This window comes from Cyclopterus lumpus, chromosome 4, assembly GCF_009769545.1.
Source record: "Cyclopterus lumpus isolate fCycLum1 chromosome 4, fCycLum1.pri, whole genome shotgun sequence".
NCBI classification, from domain to species: Eukaryota; Metazoa; Chordata; class Actinopteri; order Perciformes; family Cyclopteridae; genus Cyclopterus; species Cyclopterus lumpus.
The window spans coordinates 12133690-12150168 of record NC_046969.1 but is presented as its reverse complement, the minus strand read 5'-3'; the positions used below and the strand labels follow the sequence as shown (position 1 = coordinate 12150168).

Sequence of the window (16479 nt, the reverse complement as noted above, 5' to 3'; positions counted from 1 at the left end):
GCTTCCATTTACATCTTAGTATTGCAGCCATGACAGTGTGAAGATGTATAGATCAAGCCACAGGACACAGAGATTCTAACTGGGTGAATTCTTGCTGTAGATCTGTAAATGTCATCCTGCTATAAGAAGAACGGTTGAAGTAGACAAGAAGCTACTGTACCTAGATTTCTACTAAGTCATAGCTTAAGAAAGTTCATTTAATATGTGAGTTTATGGGAATGTCTGATGATGAAATCATGTGCCCAAACAGGGCAATATTTTATGTAACGGTACTCAAGATCTTTGCAGACTGAATGAATTCACTGTCATACATTTACTCGGTTCATTTCAGGTTACAGGAACACAAAAGCATTCTTGTGATCCGAAGCAGAGAAAACATTGTGTTTAGAAAGGAACCGTTTGGTGGAGGTTATGCAAGATGGAGCAATTTGCCAAGCCACAGCAAAACCACAGTGACTTGGCAATAACATGCTCCACAGTGTACTGTCCTGTTTTAGCTGTGCACAAATATGCCTGACATTATCAAATATTTAAAGGGCCAGTGTGTAGGATCAAGAGGTAGCATATCTAGCGGTGAGGTTTGCAGTTTTTCGAACCAACAGAAACTTGTCCTGTGTGCCTTTGATATTCCTTGCACATGCCAAGCATGTAGACAACCACGGTGGCCAACGCAAAGAAGCAACTGTCTGCTCTGGGCTACTGTAGAAACATAGCAGTGTAGATATAAACGGCTCATTCTTAAGTAACAAAAAGACAACTATTCTTGTTTTCTGGTGAGTAAACACTAAGAAAAACATACTTATTAATATGTAAAAGTTCTGCCAATAGATCCCCCAACATGCTGCACACTGGCCCTTTAATGTGTAAGCATAGGCATACTAAAAGTGTGAATAGTTCCTGGTTCCTGAGGAAACATAGTTAATTATGTACATATATTTCTAAAGTTATTATTATTATTATGTTTGTTTTTTACCGAACACAGACATACAATATGAGATTCAAGAATCCATCTTTTTAAGTGCTGTGCACTCAAAACATGGGTCAATTAAAAATAAAGCACAACTCCTGGGGGATCAAGACCGGTCCCTATACATTAAAAGTGCCTTCACTTCATAGTAAACTAAATGATATATGGCAATGTACATGGTAAGAAGTGCAAAGGCAAAGACAATTCATATGAGACCATCAATAAAAAAAAAATGGAGGATACATATGATGAGCGTCCTCTTACCGAGCAGGTGATGACACACACATTTTTGGGATTCTGTTTGAGCCAGTTGTGCATGTTCTTACACACAGCAAACAGGTTGTGGAGGCTGGGAGCCTGGCGAGAAGGCCAATTACACTCTGAAACCTGGAAATTAGTTGGTGCGGGAAATAAGAGACAAATGAGGAAAACAGGGATTGACACAGAAACAGACAGATCCAGACAGATCCAGACACAGCCACAGACAAAAAGCAGAGAAGAGGCAGAAGGCAAATTAAAGAAAGCAAAGGAAGGCAAAGAGAAAGGGGAAAGAAGCAGAAATAGAGGAAACCCAAAAAATAGTCAGGACGGGGAGGAGAAAAGAGAGGTGGAGATTAGCAACATAATTGCATTAGCTGCGCAACACAACACGCCAGTTGCCATAAAAAGTAATCTGCTAGAGATGCAGCAACTTCCACAAGCAGAAGGGGGCTGTCTTAACTCCACAGCGCAACTCTGCAGCTATCTTGGATGTTTCTGCCGGAGGGGGGCAGAGTTTTCCTCCCACTTGAAACCAAATCCAGCTGTGCAAAAGTGCTGCATGACAAAGACTACATGCTGAGATAGTCATAACCATAAAGATGGAATAATATAGAATAGATGGAGCATTCAGATCCTGCTGAAATTTGGGTTGGTGAACCATAAGTTAGATGTTCCATTGAGAGACATATTGGGTCTCAATTGATTATTGCTGTGGTGAAGCATGTAAAAGGTGCATGTTGAATCACTGCCGTGTTACAGCTCTTGAAGATTAAAGAGTATTATGTATCCTAAAATACACACTCTGATGTTGCTTTAGAAGTCAAGACCATAACCAAAAGTCCTTTCAGCTCACAGTTTATCCCAACAAACAGTTAACTGGAAGAAGATGTGTTAATTAGGGATACTGAAATTATCGGCCCAATTGGGGGAAATTAGGGGTTTCTCTCTGGGTGTTCCCATAGTTTATGAGCAGATGTAGCAACAGTCCCCACTAAAAATGCTGGCAGACAAAAAGTAGCCATCAAACTGTCAATAAATATCTCACTGTAGTGTTATAATGTAAGTAAAAATGATGCAGCAACCACTAACAACTAGGCACAAACTAATACATCTGTAAGGGCTTAATCTGTTGCTTCATGAGACAATATCACACTCACCCTGTTGGAGAATTTGGCGCCGCGGTAGTTACGCTGTGATAGATTGAAGACAGTGTAGTGGTCGGCATGGCGACTGTCAAGGAAGGAGCGAATGTCCTCTACATGGTTCTGGCAGCCAATCTGGACTGACTCCGCTGGGTAGCTCATCACTGAAAATAAAATACATCATTCAGCTTTATCCGTCTTTACAATTATTCTGCAGTAAATCAATTAAAATGTTGTGAAGAGTAGGTCTATATTCATATGTTCAATCATGACTGTCCGTCGCTGCACACAGAGCATTATGAGTTAGTTAGAAGCACTCAGGTGACAAATGTCCAGCTGACTATGTCTAAAGGAATCACTGCTGCTCCACACTTGTGAGCATGTGAAGCTGGAAGCAATGTGAGGATGAAAGATGAGCACAGAGGGACAGCTGGGCTGTCTATTTATCTGAATGTGTTTATGCTTGTGTTAATACAGTCAAAGGATCCTACATGAACCCTTATTCTCCTGTATTATGCAGATAAAACACACTTTTACATTCTCATCCGTTAAGTTTTTTACATTGTTCTATTTTCCTACTCACCTTCTTCCTCTGAGAATTGGGATCTTGCATGAACAATATTTTCAGCCTTGTATTTTCATGCACCAATTGGGACTTAGAAACGTTTGGATATCAATCGTATGATAGATGTTGGATTGTTCGGTCACTGTCAATCAAATCTAATCAGACCAAACCAAGACAGTCAACCAACACTAAATCAAATTATGCTGTGCATTTGTCTGTTAAATTCTTCATATTTAATACAGAAACAAATGTTTGTACTTTGATTGTTGACTATTTAGTCAGTGGTTCTCAACCTGTTTTTTAGTGATGTACCCTAACCAGCGCAAAGCATTCTTTGGGTGAAAAGAAAATGTGATACACAGCACTGTGCCATCAGTGTCTGATTAAATATAGAATATATAAAATTCAATTCATGAACTTACACTTGAATATTTATTAAATAACAATTTAATAATAAATGATGTTAATTTTAAATATATCTTTTTGAGATCTCAAGTACCCCCTGGAGTGCCTTCACGTACCCCCAGGGGTACACATGCCCCCATTTGAGAACCACTGTTATAGAGAAACACTGATTTTAACTTTCAGTGTATAAAATGCAGCTTTTTTAGTTGTGAGTTGGAGACAACTTTAGATTACATCTACACATACAGCTCACACATGCACACAAAGTCCAGCAGTTACACCCAAACGTGTTTACCTATGATCCGAGAAGTGATGTAGGCAATATCCAGCTCCCCTTTAGTGTACCTGTAACACGGGAAGAGTTTTTTAAGAATATTTTCCCATGCAATACTCATGACACAGAGAAAAGTAAAAGATAATTACTATCAAAAGCTCTTACACCCTGACAAATCCTTGAAATGTGCACAGTATTTGTGAAAGCAAATCCCCCTGGCTCTTTGTTGTATTACAGGTGTTATACAGGAGGCACCTGTGTTGATGGTTTTAGACCATGGAAGGGTTTAGATAAGAGAGTCAAAAGATGTTTCTTCTTGAAAAAGATGAAATCATTAAAAAGAGGAGATCAATTCTTGACCAGCATCCAAAAGGTTGATCCATCTGCCTCCAGCTGTCAGTGCAGCCGGCTGCATGTCATACATATCCAAGTAATTAGACTCCACAAGCTTTAGGGCAGAAGCTTTCGTGTGTCTGTCTTTGGGGAAGTTGTCTTTTTCAGACTCACCACACTCGGCGGATCTGCCCGGGATCAAAGGAATACCATATGTGAATTCTTCAATTGAGCATCATTGCCTTTCACTGCTAAATTTAGCTATTCCAAATGGAGTTTTTTCTCAAAGCGGTGAGATCAGCTGCGGTGCAATCACATACCAGTGATACACTACGCAGCATGAAAGTGAAGGAAAACAGTGCACATGAAACACTATGAAGCAGCTGCAGAGTGGAGTGTAATTTGTTGTAACGGACTCACTTCTTATATGTCTTGTATTTGAAGAGTAATTTATAAAGATGTTTTACCCAACAGCGGCACACGGTTCGACTGTACTGCAGTTGTCATGCAAAACACATTAGTAGGCTAATGTGCATCCCCCATAGTGAAAATCCCCCAAGCAGGGCTGATCTGTGCCAATCACCGCGGTGTGGTCAGAGTGCCATATGGCCCTGATGCAACCCTTGACCTGGTTACGTAATGCAGTGCTACTCAACTCGTCTGCTTTTGAGCGACAGCACGCTAAGTGTGTCTTGGGATTTTATAGTGTGTACATGAAGACATTTCTGGATATTATGATTCATCTTACATCATCATATTTGTCAATTTGAAAAAAATAAAAACATGTTTTTGTCGTGTGACACATTTAGTAATAAAACAGAAGTTAAATCCATCAGAGCTGTTCCGTCTGTAAGCCCTCCATAATGAAGTAATTGGACCACAGTTCAGGTTTCTATTTTCATTCAATTGTGTGTGTTTATCCCATAGTGAAAATGCAGACTGCAGGTTTCACAGTGTCATGAAAGGTAACTATCGGTATTCCTGTATACTATTTAAGCCAGTATTTGTCATTTTCTTGCATGTATTGTTTATTACCTTGGGGTAAAAATAAAGGGATGTTTGAACAATTTTAGAAAATACATTTTAAAGAACAAATATAAAACCATTTTATCTTGTCCTTTGTTTTTGTCCAGGAAATATATTCCACAAATCCCTGCTTCTCTCTTGAAATAGCTTGTTGGTTATTAAAGGAGGGAAGCAGGTCAGGTGTCAGGTTTAAATGTCCATGGCCAATAGCGATAGCAGTCTCCCTGACCTGAGGTTCGAGCTGCAGCCAATTAAAATGTACTGCAAGGGTTAGTACAGAGAATGAATAGACGGAGCAGGACACCACTGGAAAGAAGGGAAAAGCTGACACTGGGGACTTTTCTTCTTTCTGCTAATCGAGCTTGCCAATATACAGGCTGTCTGGGGCTAGCGTGTTTCTAACAGCAGTAGTTAATAATGTTGGGCTAACTGTTATGTGTTTGACTCATTTTACTTTTACTGTTGCATATGTGTAAATGTACTGGGATGAGGGAAAATTCAACTTATTTTATTTGAGAATTTTCTTATCTTGTTAATGTACAAATGAATTCTTACAATAGCCTACTTTTGGTCAAACTCTCTTGTTTATGAAATCTAATCTTTGTCCTCATTTTGAATCACTATGATTCAATTTGTTCTCCAATACTGTTTTCACAGTTTCACTATTGCTTTCAGTCCAGCTTGTCTTTCACCTTTATTAAAAGTGTGTTTAGCTTGCAGCATACCAGTGTAATTACAGCACAGAGAGTGACAACAAACACACACACACACACACACACATATGATACCCACCAGAGCCAATACCACAGGGCCTGTTGTTTACATTTCCTACTGAAAAAGTAAACACCAGGAGCTCGAAAGCCATTTTAGGCTTCGTCACAGTCGTGGAGAGGTGCTCTGACTGAGTCCCCAGTGACGATATACACTCACACACACACCAGGGCCGGATCCTGATGGATATTAGATTTGGTTTTTTTACATTCCCTCCTTGCTTCTCTTCAAAATGTCTTTCTTTACAGCCTCTTTTACTTTTTTAACAGCATTGTTATATATAAATCAAAATGGATATTTTAAAGTAAAAAATGGCAACCAATTAAAAGCTAACAGAAAGGCACTGAACATAAAATGTTTGCACTGAAACCCACTGACCCCAGGGTCTGACACAGAGGACACTACACTGGATTGTACTTTTCATTAAGTTAAGTTACTTTGGCCACTGGAAAAGTGAGGGAAAAAATGTGTGTGGTGGAGAAATAATGGTAAAACTTTATAATAACTGCACTTAATTCATCATTTATGAAACCTTGTTCCACACTTTATAAATGATGGATTCACAATTTGTCAATTAAGTATTATATAATGCGTCATAGCGTGCAGTTATTATAAAGTGTTACCGAGCCAGAGGACCAGAGAGAGAGACTTCTCTAGGCCACTGCTGCCTCTAACATGACCAACTATTACAGAGACAAACAAAAATGAACGGTAACACTTAATAATAACTCTAATAATGCTATGAAGCATTACATAATACTTCATTTACAAATGGTGAATCCATCATTTATAAAGTGTGGAACAATGCTTCATGAATGATGAATTTAGTGTTTACTCATACTTAACTCATGCTTCATAGCGGGCAGTTATTATAAAGTGTTGCCAAAATAATTACGGAGAAACAAAGAGCAATGCCAACAGAGTGTTGGTGTTAATGAAACGGGGACAGATGAGAAACAAAAATAAGAGAGAGACAGATGAATGTGTGTCTGGCGGGAGAGGGGGGAGGGGGTCTGGGTGCAGACTGAAGACACTGTGTCAGATCAGCCATCCAGACTGAACTGGACCATTGCCACTGGGTTTCTCACAGACGGAGGAACACACAGCTGAGCGTTACTGACAGATTAGTTTACCTGCAGAAATTCTCTTCAGCCAGGTAACCATTCAAGCAGGCTGCGTTAAATAATTCAGCAACAGCCTTTGGCCTGGAATTCAGATGAGAGGCAAAGAGGAACCAATGAAGTCTAGTTGGGGTGTTAAAAGAGGGTCTTGTTAACTACTGAGCTTGCAGGGGGTTTGCCTTGTATCAAGCAAGCTCAGAGGAATTGATACTGAAGTCTGTAGAAACCGTCTGTTCAACTCCTCTGGCAGAAAGTATAGAAAACCTTCAAGCATCAAAAAAATGATGTATTATATATAAAAGCACATCATTGTAATCAAGAGAAACTTCTACCGATGGGGTAAGCAAAGATTACGAAAGATTTATTGAAACTAAAATAGAAATTAGGCCACCACAAAATAATACCTGATCATAAAGATAGCGGGAAGAAAAACATTTCGGAGATATTACACTCTTCAGAACCTGCATTCATTTATATTTGTGTGCCCACTTTGGAGGAGCGCAAAAAAATAAAACACAACATTGACAACACTTCACTTATGAAGGTTATATGGTGTGCCAGCAGTTGCCTATTTGCACATTATTATATATTAAGAGTCCACCTGATGAAGTCTGATGTCTTTGTTTAGCTCTGTTTTGTCTCCACCTACCTCCAGGGGAAATGTGTGTCTCTTTAGCTGTTAGATGCTCCACTATGTTCACCAGCTGGTTGCTAACTGTGCTGCCTGCTGCTTGGTGCTGAGCAGGATGTGCACAGTGGTTTGAAACAAGGTTGATGAAAGCAGGGAGGTGAGTCAAAACAGTAAAGTTGTGCACTGTAAAATAGAACCCCCCCAAAAAAGAGCGGTTACCTTGAAACTGGTTTAATAATCACACAGAGAGACATGCCAAGTTTAGTGTTAATGAGTTTGGGACAAAAATTAAAATATGTAAGAGAGGACAATCCATGAAAGAGAAAGAGCGAGAGACAGAGCAGCCTCCTTTGTGGTTGATAGAGATCAGTGGACCTTTCCAGAATACACCTTTAGATCCTGCAGCTCGTTATCAAATCCCACTAATTAACTGCTGACTTTGTCTCCAGGTTTTATGGAGCAAAACAGAGAAACTACCAATAACAGTCAAAGAGCAGGACCCAGATAATCTATATAATCCTGTCAGTGGGCTTGGAACTGCTCTGTAGATCTTACTATATAGTCTGTTGTCTAGCTCAATTCACAAGATGTTTATTTATTTATGAGGGCAATAAACCATATAGTGCACCCTCATCCTTGGACAATAACTTGAGTTGTCGCAGTCATCTTTTCTGTCCTTCCATCTCTAAATAAAGCTATACAATGCTGTGCATATAACAGCACTCTCCAGTCAACGCTCCAGTGTGTCAGATCACACCGGAATAGTTTATGTTGACACTCATCATAAAACCTGTCTAAGCAGTTTGAAAGAGTCCTGCACTAAACCGTGGCACATTGTACATATTGTACCTCTGCCAAGCTACCTTTCCTTTCCACAGGTGTTTAACCTGTTGCCACGGTAGCCTGCCTCCCGCCGCCCCATTATCCCAACCACCCACACACACATACATACATATATATACAGTCAACACACAAACACGCGCACACACAGGGCCCTAATGAAATGAATCCTTCTGGATCAGCAGTGCACTGGCCATTTGGCACAATGAACTACCATGATTAATTCAGCCAGGACAGGAGACGGCAAAGAGAGGAGAGGAGATGAAGTAAAGATGGAGCTGAGATGAGGGGTGAGAGGCAGCCGAAAAACACTGGGGGAACGACGTGGACAGGAGAGTGGGAGTTTGCCAAGATGTGAGCAGCAGAGGAGCAGAGACACAACGATCAAAGTTGCTGAGTCAATAGTGAGAGAGGAGCTGTGTGTGTTTCTGACAATACTGAGGACCCTCTGTGCTGCCCCGTGCAGATGCCTGTGCACAAACACACTGGGACGACCGAGCCGTGCCAGACTCTGCTGCCTCCCTCTTTCCTCCCTCCATCTACACTGCTCTGTTTCTCCGCTAAAGCTGTTGGGCACTTACTTTACATTGTAAGTAGGCGCTCAAGCAACATTCAATTGATCAAAGTAATCACTACATTTGATTTATTTTATCATATTTATCAGATGAACATGTGAACAATCCAACTGTGTGACCAGGTCATGCTGCCATGAAACGGTTTTGCTTTACTTTATAAACCGCTCCAAATTCTATAATATCACTTGTCAGACGAGGGTTCTTACAACAAACAATAACAACAATGTCCCAGTTTTATGTCACACCGTGGGTCCAATAAAGTATTTATATCAGACTACACCATATCACTATTACACATTTCAGATGCAATGAATGAAAATGTGATTCAACAATGTAAATAGAGAAAGACAGATGACATCCATATCCATAGCACTAGCCCAAAAAAAACAAAGAAGAGGAGGAGAATGTGTGACTTTCGGTTTAATGTGTTTTTCAGCAGTAGGATTATAGCTCACCAGTGTATGGTGGTCAAAAGTTATCTGGTTTCAGTTTTGGTTGTAGATGTGTAACATCTGTCACATTATGGGATTGGGGTCGCATAGCACATTATTGGCATTTCTCTTACATTTGTAAGAGGGTAAGCCAACGATTGCGCAGTGATTTTGCTCAGACAATATTTGAGGGAATAGGAATGCAGAGGCTGGAAGGAAATAACCCAATAGTACAGTACATCAAGTGTATGAATACAGCGCTAACTTACGTGGCAACCTGATGCATGACCTTGGTGGACGTGTCTTTCAGCGTGTCCTTCAAGTTGTCCTTGAAGTTGCTGAAGAACTTCCCAGCTCCTCCCTTCACCATATCCAACAGTCCTCCGCCATAGTTGGCATCTATATCTGGGGACAGAGGACCATTAGCCAATACAAATCCAAAGAGAAACTAAATATACATGTACACAGATGCAGACACACTAAGCATGCTAAAAGAAAGACACAATTCCATGTAAATGTACAGATGTCTTTCAGGAATCTGTACATTACTATATAAATAAACATGACCCTTCAATTACAAACTGGAGTTTAGAGTTGTTGTTTTTATAAGTGAAAATGCATGCTCAGCATAGTGTCTCTCTAGCATACTTCTTTATCTACATTGACTAATGTGCGTAGGCCTCATTGATCACCCTAAACCCTTAATGCACAAAACCATGTTCAAAGGTAGCTTCTCAGAATCCCTAATTATTGAGAAGAAGGATTCTTCATTGTGATAACATTATGGCCATGTATCTGTGACACCTATTCTGGCTGTATTACTCTTTGAAATATCCAAATTCAGCTGGGAAAGAAGTTGTGAGTGGAAAATACCAGCCATTACTGGGAAGAGGTCAAATTGAGCATATGCTATCATGGTGAGGCAAATGGTTCATTAGGATGAGACAGTATAGTGTTATCAGCTGGTAGTTGGTTGCAATTTGTGGGATGTTATTGCCACTAAACACATAACTTAAGAGGAATAACTAATTGGCTATTACAGGACACATTTTCTTTATGCTGCTGGGCCGCTGGGCCTGATTATGTGCGGACCTATTAGTTATATTATGTGCCACTTCAAGATTAGCTGTTCTTCAGAGTAAGAAAACCATTCTGTGTATCCAAAGCAATCATATCTCTTTCTCTTTGGTGTCGAAATGACCACATTATAATGTTGGGTCAATCTTGTGTTTTATGTATGTGGGTGAGTCTGGTCCCAGTCCATGCTATACATACTCATTGTCAAGTTTTTTATCTATCAAAATCATCATTTGTGGTTCAATTAAGGGGCAATTTAATTGATTTTAACGGCACATTTTCACACTTGAACCACAGTCCAGTGGTGAGCAGGGTTGTCCTTCAATCAGAGGATTGATTTGCTAACTGTTTGTAAACTCTACGTCTGATCCCTCCTTTCCTCACTCTTTGCCCGTCTGGTTTTCTCTCTTTCACCTGATTCTTGACTAAATTAATTTAGAGTTTTCATCTCTGACTGCACAGCCCTGAAATATATGACATGGATCTATTTTCTCTGAAAAATAAAGTTTCTGCTTGAACTCATAAAGCATATGATCCACAGAACTCAAATGTAACTTTGCCTATTGCAATTCAAATTACCACTGTGGTGGCGGGGCGTGGTTAGGCTCAGCTGCAGAGGGGAATTGGGGGAGTTATCTGATTTTTTTCAGATCTTAATCTATAAAGCAAAAACACCCACTATCATAATCATAAAAGTCAAGATATATGCAGCTTTTATTACTCCTAAATCAAGCTAGCTAAATCAATTGAGTATTTTTCATATTTTATGGTTGTCATGTCCAAATCATTTTCATTATCTGCTCAGCAGTGTGTGCCTGCCTTTAGCCCAAGGCGATACAAATGTCCACTCAACCACTAAAACTGGAGTTTGGGGGTTTTCACTTTAAAACACAGATATGGAAGCACAATATAAAAGGACAAAATATGTATTGAAGCCTAGTACAGCACCACTGACATTATCACATATGTGCCTTTAAACCTTGAAACCTTTAAGTGACAGCAGGCCTTGTTGTGGTCCCTTGTGTGCATAATTTCATCGTTATCTATTGTAGGGACTGTGTGTCAAAACTTGGTCAGGAATAAATAAATAAAAGATAACGATAGAAAAAGCTCAGCTCCCCAAAAGAATGCATGTTCTTTGTTTTCTAACCCTATTAACTCTACTGCTGACTAAATTTAACTTCTTAATCATTTAATTTGTTGATTGCATCCACAACTAATGCCATACAATCACAATTTAACCTTCATTTGCCACGGGTTAGATTAGTAGATCAATATCACTCTCATGTCTGTACACTAATATGAAACTACAGCCAGCAGCTGTTTAATTAGCGACTTCAAATGTTATCTCTTGTTTGTTTCATCCTTACAAAAATGCAGGGATAGTCTGAAGGCTTATTTTCTTGTCTTTGGAGAGAGGCAGGCTTGCTTAGTGCTAAGCTAAGCTAACTATTGGCTGATTATAGTTTCATTAGAGTGGTCTCAATCTTCTCCTGTAACTCACTAAAGGAAGAGAGCAAGCATATTTCTTAAAATGTTGAACTATTCCTTTAATATGCAACCATATTGAGTATGCCTATGCCAACAAATACAAACTTAAATGCTTCACTTGCATTGGGCTGTGTGTTTTGATCTAAATTTAACCTCCTTACTATGCAAATATCCTAGTGAGCATGACAGAATGTATTAGGAATGTATTCGTAAAACTCTGCCTTGAAATCAAGAGCTACGTGAGCTTGACCTGGATCTGCCAATCATGTTCAGATACCTGCAAAGGTAAAGAAGTATCTGTTATGATGAAGGGGGAAAAAAGAGGAGCAGGCCAATAGCTCACCCATCCTCCGTACAGATGGCCTCCTATCACTTTCACAGTCGCCCAATAGAGAGAGGGGGGGGGGGGGAGAGAGAGAGACAGAGAGAGAGAGAGACTGTTCTCATTATGTCCAGAGGGATCAGTGGGCTGTCTGACTTAGTCTCCCTCCTCCTACAGCCGCAATAATGTCTCCCTCAATATCCAGATGGATGCATGCACACAACAACAAAGCTTGATAAGCAAACACACTGCGCTGCACCACAATGTCAGGGCTACTACACTGTGCCGGGCCGTGTGACTGCGGCTTCCACCCAGGACTCTAATCTGCTTAATTATAGATGCTGATGATGAGACAATGATTAACCATCTACTAGACAGCTTAACCAAAGGAGAATCTCACTGCTTTGAATGTGTGAATGGCACGCAAGCTCTCGCAGGCTGCTAAACGCATGACACATTGGTAAAAGATGTGTCAAGCTGCATGTGCAAGCTTATGAGTTTAATAATCAAACATCATTTTGTATAAAGGTCTGAAATTGAAGGTCTTAACTACCATTTTACCTAAAATGCTTGCCTAGTTATAAATTATGGAGAGGCAAACGTGCCTGGATTGACCTTGGCTCCTTAAGCAAGACTACATTCCTTCCTATGAGCATTCTTCAAAATAGATTGTGAGAACTAAACATCAGAATTTGCAAAACAGGGACTTAATTAGCCTTCAGGTTGAGAAATGAGCATTGCTGGAGATCATGTTGAAGGTTGATGTTGCTTTCAGTACACTATTAGAAAATAAGCTTGGGCTAATAGGCAACATATGTTAATGCATGTTGATATATAGTCTTGACCCGTGGCTTGCTTTTTGGTGACCCTTTGCTTATGATCCCTATTGAAAGATGTAATAGGTCCATGAGGTGTGAGATTGTTTTATTAGAATATCTGTTAGATACACACATAAATACTGTCCTGCAATCCTGTTGCAAAAGCAATGGATTTTAACCTTTTTTTATAAGTGGCCTTTGATCATCTCTAAACAATATTGAAGACTGTTTTAGCTCATATTTAGTTTTTTTTAAATGTCCTTTTATCGTCCAACTGGGTCTACTATGACGTGTCATCTGCTCTTATGTCTTCCATGTGTTGTTTCCCATCCTGAGTATGAATACTGTATATACAGTGAGAATGAATACCGTTGCTAGTTACATTTCTGCTTGGCCTCTTCTTTGTGTTGTGCCTATTTCTCTGCACATCTGTTAGCTGGTCTATGTGCCTCTCTGTCTGTGGACAGATGGATGTGGGAGTGTGCAGACTGGTGAGCCAGTTACAGTGACCGACCTTGCTAATACCGACACCAGGGGGAGGCTCTGATACCGGCTGCATCAGCTAACACAGCAGCAGCAAAGAGCCATGCCACTCACAGTAAGAGAGAGCAGGACATCAACAGAATAGAGAGCCATCAACATTGCCAGATAGATCAACGACCGTGTCTCCCTTCTTTTAGAGTGCCAACCCTTATACCCCTGAGTATCAGGCTGTGTGTGAATGGGACAGATGGATACATAGACACACACACACCGAGAGAGGCACATACGTACATGAAAGAGACCATCCGTGAGGTCTAGCAGATCATACAGACATCTGACACTGCAGCCCCCACCTCCTCCTACACCCTCCCTATCATCTCCAACCTCAATCCCCTTCCCTCATTGACCTTTCTCATCCTGCTTCTTTTGTTTCACACAAATGCCCATCCTTGTATGCTGGCTGACTCCACAGAGCCATGCAGTGAAACTCTACAGCCTTTAACTTCAAACATCCAAAGTAACAGACGCTCCTATTAGCCGGCATTTATTGCAATGAATTGGTATTATGATGCAATATTAGCAGTTACAGTTGTAGAAGTGCTCATTTTACTGGACTGTTGTCATTTTTACTGGAAACTGCAGAGGGCTTTAAGATAACACTGATGTTGCACAAACACTTGGCTGTTCACATGTGACACACATAGGTTATGGCGTTGAAGCTGAGAGATGACAAAAAAAGGCTTGTAGCATTTATTTTCTTCCTCCTTACTATCCATTTAGTTAACATAAATTAAAATAAAAATGTTATTTGAAACTATGTAGAAGTTGTTATTGTGCCGATAATGATTTATTCATGTATTTATGTTTGAAGAATAGTGATGTCTCGTAATCCTTTGTAATGTGTAAAGGGTACCAAGGCATGATACAGAAATACAAACTAACTAAGTAGTAAATAGGAGTTTCAGTTATAATAGCTGTAATATCAATGTAGCAATAGTCAAAATAGCAATCGTGACTTTATTCTTCTCAAGACGCTCTTTTACAGATTAAAGAATTGATCTCATTGAGGAGAGGTGTCAAAACAAATGAGCTATTATAACTGAATGCAATAAGCCGTGTAGATGATTTACCATCAGATAAATGATGAATGATTTTAGTTTATTTGGATACATTAGGCCTAAAATCCATCATACGGGGGCGGCCAGTTGACTAAACTTTGGGCTTCTTATGACTAAAACTGAAGCCGGATTTATTCTCTTGTATTCTCTTAACTGCTGACATGAGATTACTAGTGCAGTTATTTACATAGAATTTCACATTTAAAGCCCATGTGAAAAAGTGAATAGACAATGACATGTTAATATGGTTTATATCACTGACATTGGCTGGAAAATGAGTTTGTGTACATAGGCTGATATATATTGTATGTATTTATATACATTATGGACACTAGAATAGAGTATGATGTGCTAATAAACATGTGCACATTATCGAAAAGATATGAGACGTTCATACATTCATACAGAGACATACTTTACACATAAGACATAGACAAGTCTAGTCTGAACTATATGTTAAATGCATCAGTACTGATCACCTAATGAGAATATGTCCAGGACTGGTTAGCACTTCATGCAAGAACAACACATACAATGCAGACGATTTTAGAAAGTTTACACAAAACCACAGGAACATGTCTCAATCTGCAAACAATAGCCCAATCTAGCCATTTAGGGTTGGGTCTGGGAGCCACTGTGAGCCCTGGAGGGGGTTCCAGGAGGTGCATAGCATCTCTATATACTTTCACTATTGTTAGCCATTGTGTTGCACTGCTAAACCCTTACACCAGGACAGTTACCACCCACGTTAATTATTGCGTAACGTCATCACATGTTACCCAAGCACTCTCCACGTCAATTTACAACCCGCATCCGTGTTCCCGGAGGCGGTGAGGACTCTCACCTGAGCTGTCCATGGTGCTGCAGTCCTCTCTCAGCGGGCCTGGCTTCGGTCCGAGGGTGGCCGCTATGGAGCCTGCGAGTGTGGCGCCGCCGCCGCCGCCGCTGCTCCCTCTGCCGACGCTGAAGCTATCTCCGGCGCTATCGACCAACTGCAAAGATTCATAGCCATCGTAAATAGTCTTTTTCTTGTAGGCCCCCAGCAAGCTCATTACCGAAGCGCACAAGAAGAAGAAAAAAAATTAAAGACAAAAGAGGCTCCAAATAGGAAGGCTACGCCGCGCCGTCAACGCCACAGCCGCCGCCGCCGCTGCTACTGGTGCTGCTGGTGCTGCTGGGTGCACCACATGTCCGAGGAGAGGACGACCCTCCTTTCTCCTCTGTTTTCTGGGGAGAGGAATATTTTGCCAGTCGGCCTCCCTCTGGACATAACGAGAACAGTCTTTTTTTCTCTCTCTCTCTCTCTCTCTATCTCTCTCTCTCTCTCTCGCTCTCTCTTTATCTCTCTCTCTCTCGCTCTCTCTCTCTCTCTCTCTCTCTTAGCAGCGCCGCATTTTACTATACGCCGATTTTTACTAGTCCACCCCAACTCACAATCCTCTCGTGTTATTGCTGCAGCTCTTATTTATATACTAAAATCAGTAGCTGTGGCTACGCCTATAGGCTTCTTTTTTTCAAACAGGACATTTTCATGTAAAAATAAGGTACAAAAATACATCGGGATATCATAAAGTTAAAGAAAATATCACCTATTGTGCAAAACAACACCATAGCATTCCCCATTAGTATGTTATGGGAATATCTTAATGATAGCAATATAAACATGCCTCCTGGAATAGTTCAACACATTGAATCCGTATGGTAACAGTATTCTCTTTGGTCGTGAAGCCAATATGTTCACATGTAATGTCAAAATGTTTCAGTATGTAGTTCTTATTTAGGGTGGATTTTCCCTCGAATGGATTTCAAGGCTTCAAGCCAATTATGA

General features: G+C 40.3%; 1 protein-coding gene across 12 annotated transcripts in view; it reads right to left on the bottom strand.

Annotated features, from left to right (window-relative positions):
* The window catches only part of dnajc6 (DnaJ (Hsp40) homolog, subfamily C, member 6), a 35120-nt gene that overhangs the window by 12454 nt on the left and 6187 nt on the right, over positions 1–16479 (bottom strand). For 8 of the 12 annotated variants that reach the window (XR_004609357.1, XR_004609358.1, XR_004609359.1 and 5 more), the window contains exons 1-5: positions 15496–16012; positions 9612–9747; positions 3636–3685; positions 2386–2534; positions 1232–1354 (exon numbers count right to left, since the gene is read on the bottom strand). Coding sequence is in view for 8 of the 12 variants with exons in the window: in XM_034530436.1 (XP_034386327.1) it covers positions 1232–1354; positions 2386–2534; positions 3636–3685; positions 9612–9747; positions 15496–15703 (666 nt within the window). In the remaining 4 variants the exon portion in view is untranslated. Of the gene's footprint in view, positions 1–1231; positions 1355–2385; positions 2535–3635; positions 3686–9611; positions 9748–15495; positions 16013–16479 lie in introns of those variants that run through there. The other 4 variants (XM_034530438.1, XM_034530440.1, XM_034530439.1 and 1 more) reach the window with 2 other exon arrangements.